We start from the raw sequence: 12,177 nt of genomic DNA, 5'->3' as shown, positions 1-12,177 counted from the left end.
ATCTACTGTTGGGGAATGAGATCGGGCAGGTGACGGAGTTGTATGTTGGGGAGCACTTTGTGTCCAGTGATCATGGAGCTATTAGCTTCAACGTAATTATGGAAAGGGATGGATCAGGGCCTAGGTTACAGGTTTTTGAGCGGGGAAAAGTGAGATTTGAGGAGATGAGAAAGGATTTACGAGGAGTGGATTGGGACAATTTGTTTTATGGGAAGGATGGAGTAGAGAAATGGAGGTCTTTTAAAGATGAGATTTTGAGATTAAATATTTATGTTCCTATTAGGTTCAGGGTGAAAAGTTTGAGAGAGCCGTGGTTTTCAAGGGATATTGGAAACTTGGTTTGTAAAAAGAGGGAGACCTACAATAAATATAAGCAACAAGGAATAAAGAAGAGGTTCGGACAATACATTGAATGTAAAAAGAATCTTCAGAAAGAAATTAGAAAAGTTAAAAGAAGGTACGAGGTGGCTATAGCAAACAGGGTGAAAATAAATCCAAAGGGTTTCTACAAATATGTTAATAGCAAAAGGAGAGTGAGAGATAATATCAGTCCCGTAGAGAATCAAAACGGACAACTGTGTGTGGAGCCAAATGACATGGGGGAGATCTTGAACACGTTCTTTTCTTCGGTATTCACTAAGGAGAAGGATATTGAACTGTGCAGGTAAAGGAAGCAAAGGGGGTAATTATGGAAACTGTAGGGATTAAGAAAGAGGAAGTACTGGAACTTCTGAAGCATATAAAGGTGGATAAGTCTCCAGGTCCCGACGGGATTTTCCCCAGGACCTTGATAGAAGTTAGTGAGCAAATAGCAGAGGCTCTGACAGTGATTTTCCAAATATCATTCGAGACGGGTATCGTGCCGGAGGATTGGCGTATCACACACGTGGTTCCTTTGCTAGGAAAGGGTCTGAGGAGCAAGCCTAGCAATAATCGGCCTGTAGGTTTGACGACTGTGGCAGGTAAATTGATGGAAAGTGTTCTTAGAGATAAAATATATAAGTATCTGGAGGGACAGGGTCTGATCAAGGACACTCAACATGGAGTTGTGCGTGGAAGGTCATGGTTAAAGGTCACCTTATTAGCTATGGACACATAGAAGATAGGAGCAGGAGTAGGTCATTCGGCCCTTCGAGCCTGCTCCGCCATTCAACGAGATCATGGCTGATCTTAAAGTTCAGTACCCCGTCCCCGCCTTCTCTCCGTAACCTTTAATACCCTTATACTGAAGAAATAGATCTAATTCCCTCTTAAATATATTTAATGAACCTGCCTCTACTGCCCTCTGTGGCAAGGAATTCCACAGATTCACCACCCTCTGGGTCAAGAAATTCCTCCTCATCTCGGTTCTAAATGGTTTGCGTATTATCCTCAAACCATGGCCCCGGGTTCTGGATTTTCCCATCCTTGGAAACTCCCATCTGCATCCATTCTGTCCAGTCCTGCCAGAATTTTATATGTCTCTATGAGATCCCCTCTCAATCTTCTAAACTCCAGCGAGTACAATCCCAATTTGCGCAATCTTTCCTCCTAAGTCATTCCTGCCATTCCAGGTATCAGCCTGGTGAATCGCCTCTGCACTCCCTCCATTGCAAGAACATCCCTCCTTAGATAAGGTGACCAAAACTGCACACAATACTCCAGGTGGGGTCTCACCAAGGCCCTGTACAGCTGCAGTAAGGTATCCTTGTTCCTAGACTCAAACCCTCTTGATATGAAGGCCAACATACCATTTGCCTTTTTAACCGCCTGCTGTACCTGCATGCTCGCCTTCAGAGACTGGTGTACAAGTACCCCTAGGTCTCTCTGCACTTCCCCATCTCCCAATCTATTGCCATTCAAATAGTAATCTGCCCTCCAGTTTGTATTACCAAAGTGGATAACCTCACATTGATCCACATTGTAGTGCATTTGCCATGGATCTGCCCAGTCCCTCAATTTATCCAAATCACACTGGAGCTTCCTGACCCCCTCTTCCGTGCACACAACCCCTCCTAGCTTAGTGTCGTCTGCAAATTTGGATATATTACATCCAATCCCTTCATCCAGATCATTAATGTAAATTGTGAACAGCTGGGGTCCCAGTACAGATCCCTGTGATACCCCACTGGTCACCGCCTGCCACTCAGAAAATGAGCCGTTTATCCCAACTCTCTGTCTTCTACCTGCCAGCCAGTTCTCAATCCACATCAATACTTTGTCCCCAATCCCATGAGCCTTGATTTTGGAAGCCAGTCATTTATGCGGGACCTTATCGAAGGCCTTTTGGAAGTCCAGGTACACCACATCCACTGGCTCTCCCCCATCTATTTTACCTGTCACCATCTCAAACTTCTTTTTGACTTTCTAATTTCCCTCTTAAGATTCTTTCTGCAATCTATGTAATGATCATACATCTCCTCAATCTTGTTTCTTATATTTAGCATAAGCCTCCCTCTTATCCCGAACCAACTTCCTAATTTTTCTCGAAAACTATGGCTCCCTTGAACTTTTGGTCTTCCCTTTCAGATGGACTGGAACATAAAGATCCTGTACTCTCAAACTCTCACCCCTAAATGCCCTTCAAATTTCCTCTGCATCCTTTCGGGAAAATAGATCAGCCCACCCAACTCTCTGAAAATCCCTTCTCATTTCTCCAAATCTGGCCTTCCCCCACTTGAAGACTTTCGATTTCGTACCCGACCTATCCCTTTCCATCATTAAGCTAAAGCTAATGGACCCATGATCTCTGGATCCGAAGTTCTCTCCAATGCTCACCTCCGTCACCTGCCCTATTTCATTCCCAAATACATATGTATATAAGCTATGCCGATAAGTTCTGTGTAGATGTATCATCGGTCTGTATGTGTGTTATATCTGATGTGTGTCTGCATGTTTTTGAATCAAGGACCAGAGAAAACTGTCTCATCAGCTTGTTCTTGTCCAATGGGATGATAAATAAAGTTAAATTTTCTTCACTGAGGGTTGTAAATTCATGTTGTAGGGCAGTGGATGCTCCTTTCCTGAGGATATTTCACCTGGTCACCTCACAGGAAGGATGTGGAAGCTATGGAGAGGAGACAGAGGAGATTCACCAGGATGTTGCCTGGAATGGGAAACAAGTCTTATGAGGCTAGATTAGCAGAGCAGGGACTTTCCTCTTTGGAGCGTAGAAGGATGAGAGGAGACTTGATAGAGGTCTACAAAATTCTGAGAGGCATAGAATGGGTGGACAGCCAACGCCTGTTTCTCAGGGAAGGAATCGTAAATACCAGTGGACGTGTGTACCAAGTGAAGGGTGGAAAGTTTAGGGGAGACACCAGGGTTAAGTTTTTGTTTTACACAGAGAGTTTTGGGGGCCTAAATGCCTTCCCAGGGATGATGGTGGAGAGTGAAACATCGGGGGCATTTAAGAGAATCTTGAACAGACACATGGTTGGAAGGAAAATAGAGGGTTACGGGGTAGGGAGGGTTTCATATTATTTTTTAAGGAATATATGGGTCAGTACAACATCGAAGGCTGAAGGGTCTGTACTGTGATGTAGTGTTCTCTCTTCTATGAATTGGAAAGATTGGAATTGGAATTAGGGTGAAACAATGAAAGGTAAAGTTAAAGGTTCCATTATCGTCACGTTACACGACATTTTGAATGTAGCAGACCTGAAATTCTTTGACTTTTGTCAACCATAAGGCAGACAGAGAGTCACCACTTTGTCCAGTGCCCCTCATAGAAGCCAACAGCACCTGGTGTCCCAGGTGGTCTCCCCTCCAAGTTCTGATCAGTCCTGAGCTGCTTCCATTCCAAGATCAGAGGATCCAGGCACATTCAGGCCATTGGGCTCCTCTAAGCTGCTCCTTGTCAGTTTCTAATGCTGTTGTATTCGAGATCATTGTTGGATGTCACCATTACTTGGAGAATTCACCAAGATGAGAAGTGCCATGATGTATTTTACCTGCAATTGTTGCTGAGATTGTCTTCAAATCTTCAGTAGAACTCCTGGGGAAATGACAGAGAAGATAGAGACAGTTAATACTTCACATTGTATATATCCACGTATCTCAGGAGCAAAGAGGCAAGTACCTTCTCAAACGATCTTTTCCCATGATAACATGGCCTTGGAGAAGTTGCCCATTCGATGTTTGGTTTATTATCCTGACTGAATGAGGTAATGTTCAGCTTCCTCACATTACACAGTGGAGCTGCCGGGATTCAGGGAAGAAAGGACAAGATTTCTGTTCCCTGCTCTACTAGCTATAAGACCACAAGACCTAGGAGCAGAAATAAGCCTTTCAGCCTATTGAGTCTGCCCTCCATTTACTCATGAGCTGGTCCATTACCCTACTCAGCCCCACTGCCCAGCCTTAACCCTTTAAATTTTAAATTTAAACATACAGCATGGTAATAGAGGCCATTTCAACCCACGAATCTGTGCCGCCCAATTAACATGCAATCCTTGGTACGTTTTAAACAGTGGGCAGTAACCAGAGACCTGGGGAAAACCCACACAGACACGGGGAGAATGTACAAACTCCTTATAGACAGTGTGGGATTCACACCCCGGAATAGAATGCTGGCACTGTAAAGGTGCTGTGCTAATTGCTACGCCAAATGTCCTGGCTAATCAAGACCCTGTCCATCTCTGCCTTAAATGCACCCAAAGACCTGGCCTCCACAACCACCTGTGGCAACAAATTCCATAGAATCTCTACCTTTTGGCTGAAGAAATTCCTCCTCATCTCTGTTCTAAGTGGATGACCTTCTGTCCTGAAGTTGCGCCCTCTTGTCCTAGACTCTCCCACCGTGGGGAACAACCTTTCTACATCTACTCTATTCACTCCTTTCAACATTCAAAATGTTTCAATGAGATCCTCCCCCCCTTCATTCTCCTAAATTCCAACGAGTCCAGGCCAAGAGCATCAAATGCTCCTCATATGACAACCCTTTCATTCCTGGAGTCATATTTGTGAACCTTCTCTGAACCCTCTCCAATGTCAGCACATCCTTTCTTAAATGAGAAGCCCCAAACTGCTCACAATCTCCACGTGAGGCCTCACCAGGGCCTTATAAACCCCAACATCACATCCCTGCTCTTAGATTCTATTCCTCTTGAAACAAACCCAACATTAGGAACATAGGAACATAGGAAGTAGTAACAGGAGTCGGCCAAAAATGGCCCATCGAGCCTGCTCCGCCATTCAATACGATCATGGCTTATCTAATTTATGACCTAACTCCACCTACCTGCCTTCTCCCCATATCCCCTAATTCCTCTATCATGTAAATATTTATCTAACCGAATTTTAAATATGTTTAATGAGGCAGCCTCAACCACTTCCCTGGTTAGAGAATTCCAAACATTCACTACTCTCTGGGAAAAACTATTTTTCCTCATCTCTGTCCTAAATCTACTCCCCCGAATCTTGAGACTGTGTCCTCTCGTTTTAGTTTCCCCGGCCAGCTCAAAAAACCTTCCTACATCTATCCTATCCATACCCTTCATAATCCTCTATGTTTCTATAAGATCTCCTCTCATTCTTCTGAACTCAAGCGAATACAATCCTAGACGATTTAATCTTTCATCATAAGTCAACCCCTTCATCCCAGGGATCAACCTAGTGAACCTCCTCTGGACCGTCTCCAAAGCCAGTATACCCTCCCTCAAATATGGAGACCAGAACTGGACTCAGTACTCCAGGTGCGGTCTCACCAGTACCTTGTACAGTTGCAACATGACCTCCCTACTCCTGAATTCAATTCCTCTAGTGATGAAGGCCAACATTCCATTTGCCTTCTTAATAACCTGTTGCACCTGCAACCTAACCTTTTGCGAATCATGCACAAGCCCCCCCAAGTCCCTCTGCACAACAGCATGCTGTAGTGTTTCACCCTTTAAGGACCCTCTTTGCTTCCTTAATTGCCTTTTCCTTCTTCACCCCCAACTCAACCTGCAAGTTTATCTTCAGGCTCCTGCACGAGGGTCCCAGGCCCCTTCACATCTGGGGATTTTCAACCTTCTCCTCATTTAGAAATAGTCTGGCCATTTATTTTTTCTACCAAACTGCGTGACCGTCCACTTTCCGACATTATATTTCATTTGTCCCTTCTCTGCCCGTTCTCCTCATCTGTCTAAGTCCTTCTGCAGCCTCCCTGTTCCCCCTACACAACCTGCTCCCCCATCTCCCTTCATATCATCTGCAAACCCGTTCATTCCAGAATCCAAATCATTAATATACCACGTAAAAAGCAGCGTCTCCAACCCCGACCCCTGTGGTCACCACCAGCAACTGGCAGGTGACCAGAATATGGTCCTTGATTTTCGAATCTCTGCTCCCTGGAAATACATGGGAAAATATCGAAGATGCGACACACAGGCTGGGGCCACATATAGTTGTGAACTGACCTTCATTAGAAGGAACACATTAAGTGGGAATACATTCATTTATTTCATTTTTCATTAGATGTACAGCACAGTAACAGGCCCTTCCAGGCCACGAGCCCATGCCTCTCATTTACTACCAATTGGCCTCCAACCCCAGTATGTTTTGAAAGGTGGGAGGAAACCAGAGCCCCCCCGCCCAGGGAAAACCCACACAAACACAGGGAAAACGTACAAACTCCTTACGGACAGTGCGGGATTCGAATCCTGGTCGCTGGGGCTAACTATGCCGTCCCCAAGGCCAGTCAGCCTATTTAACACGGGTGATGTTAACAATGTGTATTGTGTATGCTGGAATGGAATGGTGGACCAGTCTATATGGGCCAAAGGCCTACATCTGCTCCTGTATGTTATAGTCTATTGGAGCCAATCACACAGCAGGGAGCCCCACCCAGACTATCCCAACCAACAAGTACCCCTCTATACTAATCCCATGACCAGCCCCTGTTGAATAGTCCCTCAGCCTTTCCATTTCAGGCATTTCCAGATGTTTTTTAATGTTCTGGGGGTCTCTGCCCCAACCTCCAGCTTATGCCGTGAATTTCAAACTCCCATCCACCATCTGGGGGAAAATTTCCTTCCCTACGCCTTCTAAACACATCCTGCCTTTGCCCTCTGGTTGTAGGTAGTGGTCAGATGACCAGAAATCGAAGCAATAGCTACAGAAAGGATATCAATAGGATAGAAAGAGTACAGAGAAGATTTACTAGGATGTTGCCTGGACTTCAGGAACTAAGTAACAGGGAAAGGTTAAACAGTTAGGACTTTACTCCCTGGACCGTAGAAGAATGAGGGGAGATTTGATTGAGGTATTTAAAATTATGAGGGGGACAGACAGAGTAAATGTAGGTCGGCTTTTTTCCATTGAGGGTGGATGAGATACAAACCAGAGGACATGGGTTAAGGATGAAAGGGGAAAAGTTTAGGGGGAATATGAGGGGGAACCTCTTCACGCAGAGAGTGGCGGGAGTGTGGAAAGAGCTGCCAGCTGCAGGCTAAATTTTAACATTTAAGAAGAATTTGGACAGGTGTATGGATGGGAGAGGGATGGAGGGTTATGGACTGGGTGCAGGTCAGTGGGACGAGGAAAAAAAATGATTTGGGCCTGACTAGAAGGGTTGAATGGGCCTGTTTCTGTGCTGTAATGTTCTATGGTTCAATGAGGTTGGATAGATTTCTACATGGTAGGGGAATTATGGGAGACGGGGAAAAGGCAGGTCGATGGACATGTGCCTGTCATCAGATCAGCTGTGATCACATTGAGTAGGCTCGATGGGCTGGATGGCCGACTCCTGCTTCTATTATTTATGATCTTATGACCAGGATTCCAATCCGGTGCTGTCTGTAATCAGCTTGCACGTTCTCCCATGTCTGCGTGGGTTTCCTCTGGAATCTCCGGCTTCCTCCCACCCTTCAAAAACATTAATTCAGGGTTTAGACGGCACCTGCTCAAGGGCCCAAAGGGGATGTTACCGAGTTGTATGTCAAATTTAAAATCTAAAATAAAAATTAATTAAATTTAAAAACTAAACATATTCTGATTAAAATTAAATTTTATTTACCCGTCCGGTTTGAATCTGTGTTGAAAACACGCACATTTCTTCATGTAGCAAACTGCTGTTGCCAAGATGCAGAACAAGAGACCCAAAACCAGGAGACAGGCTGTAATAATTCCAACCATGCTCGAGGGCCTTTTATCATCCAATCCTGTAAAATATCAAAGGTTATTGTGTAGTTTAACATTTGCCTAAGCTGTCTTTCAGCCTGCCAGGTTTAGTCAGTGAACATTTGAGGGTGACAACATTTCCTTGAGGTTTCATTACGATCGATCAGTTCAGGAGTACAGTCCTTGAGGTCGCATTACAGTTGGTAGGTTCAGGAGTACAGTCCTTGAGGTCCCATTCCCGTTGGCTAGTTCGTAAGTACAGTCATTGAGGTCCCATTACTGTCGGTAGGTTCAGGAGTACAGTCCTTGAGGTCCCATTCCGTCGGCCAGTTCGTGAGTACAGTCCTTGAGGTTCCATTCCAGTTGGCCAGTTCATGAGTACAGTCCTTGAGGTCCCATTCCGTCGGCCAGTTCATGAGTACAGTCCTTGAGGTCCCATTACTGTCGGTAGGTTCAGGAGTACAGTCCTTGAGGTCCCATTCCAGTCGGCCAGTTCAGGGGTACAGTCCTTGAGGTCCCATTCCGTCGGCCAGTTCGTGAGTACAGTCCTTGAGGTCCCATTTCCATTGGCCAGTTCATGAGTACAGTCCTTGAGGTCGCATTACCGTCAGCCAGTTCGTGAGTACAGTCCTTGAGGTCCCATTCCCGTTGGCCAGTTCATGAGTACAGTCCTTGATGTCCCATTACCATCAGCCAGTTCAGGAGTACAGTCCTTGTGGTCCCATTACCGTCGGCCAGTTCATGAGAACAGTCCTTGAGGTCCCATTCCCGTTGGCCAGTTCATGAGTACAGTCCTTGAGGTCGCATTACCGTCGGCCAGTTCATGAGTACAGTCCTTGAGGTCCCATTCCCGTCGGCCAGTTGAGGAGTACAGTCCTTGAGGTCCCATTCCAGTTGGCCAGTTCATGAGTACAGTCCTTGAGGTCCCATTACCATCGGCTAGTTAATGAGTACAATCCTTGAGGTCCCATTCACATTGGCCAGTACATGAGTACAGTCCTTGAGGTCGCATTACCGTCAGCCAGTTCAGGAGGACAGTCCTTGAGGTCCCATTCCAGTTGGCCAGTTCATGAGTACAGTCCTTGCGGTTCCATTACCATCGGCCAGTTCAGGAGTACAGTCCTTGAGGTCGCATTACCGTCGGCCAGTTCTGGAGTACAGTCCTTGAGGTCCCATTACCGTCGGCCAGTTCATGAGAACAGTCCTTGAGGTCCCATTCCCGTTGGCCAGTTCATGAGTACAGTCCTTGAAGTCGCATTACCGTCAGCCAGTTCAGGACGACAGTCCTTGCGGTCCCATTACCGTCGGCCAGTTCAGGAGGACAGTCCTTGAGGTCCCATTACCGTTGGCCAGTTCTGGAGTACAGCACGATGCTGAAGGCTGAACTATAACCAAAGCCTGCACCACATTAGCTATTCCCTGCACAAAAAGACTCAACAGCTGCATAATTTCTGTATATGGCAGCAGCCTCAAGGGGTTACAGACTCCAGGGGTGCAGAGGACCAGCGCAGAGCTCCAGAAAACGGGTCGAGTACCGTTTGAGAAGGGGCAGCAGAGGAGATGACCCATGGGACAGTGACCAAGCCGGCACACCAACGAAAGGCTCTGCGGCTGAAGAACACACAGGAGGCAGGGACTGCTGGTGCCCCGAGGAGAGGAACCCACCCAGGATGCGGGCTGTTGGTGACTGTGGTTAATAGACTCACACCAGGCTGCCCACTGCTGGAGACTGGCTCATACCTGGCTGAAGGGGCACCAGGTATCAGAACCGGGATGCGAAGTGGGGCCGAGGGGACTGTCGGCATCCTGATCGTTTTGGAGGTTCGGATCTGGAGTTCAGGTTTGCCGATGATTTGGACTCTCTGTGGCTGTGGGGGCTGCGGAAGAGCTGGAGGCGAGTCCAGGGACACTCAGTCACTCTGTGGGGAACCTCTCTTGCTTCTTTTTCTCTGACCTAAATGGGATCTAAAGGACTGTACTCCCGAACTGGCCGATTTCTGCTCTTTGTTCTTTTCTAAATATTTTTTAATGAGTTTAATATAACAAAGATCTGGTCATGTCAGATGCGTATCACATATTAAAATATCATGTAAATCGAAAACCTGCCCATCATTGTTTATTTGTCTTGATTCTTTTAGAAATCAAATTCTATAAAGTTGGTATTTAACAGTTTATCCCTTTCTCATAATACATCTAGAATAATTCTGGATAGAAAATAGATCAGACTAAATTCAACAATCTCTTTATATAAACGCAGGGGTTTCAATTAATGACATGAACCATGATAAACCATATTTAACTAATTCATATAAAAAAGAAAAGATAAAAATAAAAAACAAACGAAAACAAAAATCCTCGGACTAGTCAAACCCCTCCCTCTAACCAAGGTCGAATTGCAAAGATCTGGATTGAATAGCGACCTTCAGACACCAGACGGAGAGTCACCTGAGCATCCAGACTTCTTAAATCTTCCAAATATGATTCTGATCTATGAACAGACCTCACATCTTGTCAAACAGAAATTTTCCATCTTTAATGTTGGATCTAACTTTCTTCAAAAGGACATAACTTCATGTATCCACTGGGCATGAGTAGGTGGAGAGTTATCTTTCCATTTCTTTACAATTGCTCGTCTAGCTATCAACGAGGTAAAAGCTGAAGTCCCCTTGGATTGAAGGACTATGTCCTCTTCTCGAGAAAAACCAAACAAAGCAATGAGAGGGCCTGGATTTAATTCGATCTTTAGAATGACTGATAAGGTTTGAAAATGATCTTTCTAATTTTTTTTAAAATTGGGGCTCTGCCAGAAGATATGAATCAATGAAGCTTCAAAGATTTTACACTTATCACACAGGGAATCTGTGTGATATATGGTTATATGGAATCGACATCCGCTTAAAAATGCGATCATTTGACTTTGGACAAGTATCCTTTGCACCACCTTAAACTGTAAAAATGTCACAATTTCTGCCGATGGCAAACATTTGTCTGCCTTAAGGCAAAATAAATTCCATTTTGTGTAAAATTCCATTTGCTTTATTAGATGACAATAAAGGAACCTTGAATCTCAAACTTCACCCTATTACAGACATTTCCTTTGTTGAGCTCCTCTTGCAGAAGGAACGAACACTCAGGATTCAAATTGAACCCCATGTTTGTAGCAGTTTCTATAATGGCTCCATGTTCAGCGTTAATGATTTCTCTTACTGTGAGGAACAGCACAGACTCTGAAATGGCAAGGACAGTTGGTTACTCAACCATTAAAATTCCTGGTGTGTTCCCATACCAACCGATCCAGTGGAGAGAGAAGCCGATAATGTCTCAGAATGGGGAAAGAGAAACCAAGCTTGTCCAAGTCATTGTGACCGGGGGAACAAAGGAAATGTCGGTAATACGGTGAAATGCAAGATTCATAACATAACATAACATAACAATTACAGCACGGAAACAGGCCATTAGGCCCTTCTAGTCCGCACTGAACCAAACACCCCTTTCTAATCCCACCTCCCTGCACAATGCCCATAACCCTCCATCTTCCTCTTATCCATATACCTGTCCAACCATTTCTTAAATAATACAATTGACTCTGCCGCCACTATTTCTCCCGGAAGATCATTCCACACAGCTACCACTCTCTGAGTAAAGAAGTTCCCCCTCATGTTACCTCTAAACCTCTGCCCCTTAATTCTTAACTCATGTCCTCTTGTTTTAATCTTTCCTCCTCTTAACGGAAATAGTCTATCCACATCCACTCTGTCTATCCCTTTCATAATCTTAAATACTTCTATCAAATCCCCTCTCAACCTTCTACGCTCCAAAGAATAAAGACCCAATCTGTCCAATCTCTCCCCATACTCCAGATGCTTAAACCCAGGCAACATTCTGGTAAACCTTCTCTGCACTCTCTCCACTCTGTTTATATCCTTCCTATAATTAGGCGACCAGAACTGCACACAGAACTCCAAATTAGGCCGCACCAACGTCTTATACAATCTCAACATCACCTCCCAACTCCTATATTCCATGCAATGATTGATAAAGGCCAGCATACTAAAAGCCTTCTTCACCACCCTATTCACGTGAGTTTCTACCTTC

At 45.0% G+C, this 12,177-nt stretch overlaps 1 protein-coding gene across 3 annotated transcripts in view; it reads right to left on the bottom strand.

Annotated features, from left to right (window-relative positions):
- The window catches only part of LOC138760287 (uncharacterized), a 104,319-nt gene that overhangs the window by 15,672 nt on the left and 76,470 nt on the right, over window positions 1-12,177 (bottom strand). For 2 of the 3 annotated variants that reach the window (XM_069930658.1, XM_069930655.1), the window contains 2 exons: window positions 7,979-8,123; window positions 3,933-3,976 (listed from right to left, as the gene is read on the bottom strand). In XM_069930658.1, the coding sequence (XP_069786759.1) occupies window positions 3,933-3,976; window positions 7,979-8,123 (189 nt within the window). Of the gene's footprint in view, window positions 1-3,932; window positions 3,977-7,978; window positions 8,124-11,106; window positions 11,310-12,177 lie in introns of those variants that run through there. The other variant, XM_069930657.1, reaches the window with a different exon arrangement.

The sequence above is a fragment of the Narcine bancroftii genome, chromosome 4 (genome assembly GCF_036971445.1).
Source record: "Narcine bancroftii isolate sNarBan1 chromosome 4, sNarBan1.hap1, whole genome shotgun sequence".
Taxonomy (NCBI): domain Eukaryota; kingdom Metazoa; phylum Chordata; class Chondrichthyes; order Torpediniformes; family Narcinidae; genus Narcine; species Narcine bancroftii.
Note: the sequence above shows the minus strand (reverse complement) of the source record. Positions and strands in the feature narration are given on the sequence as shown.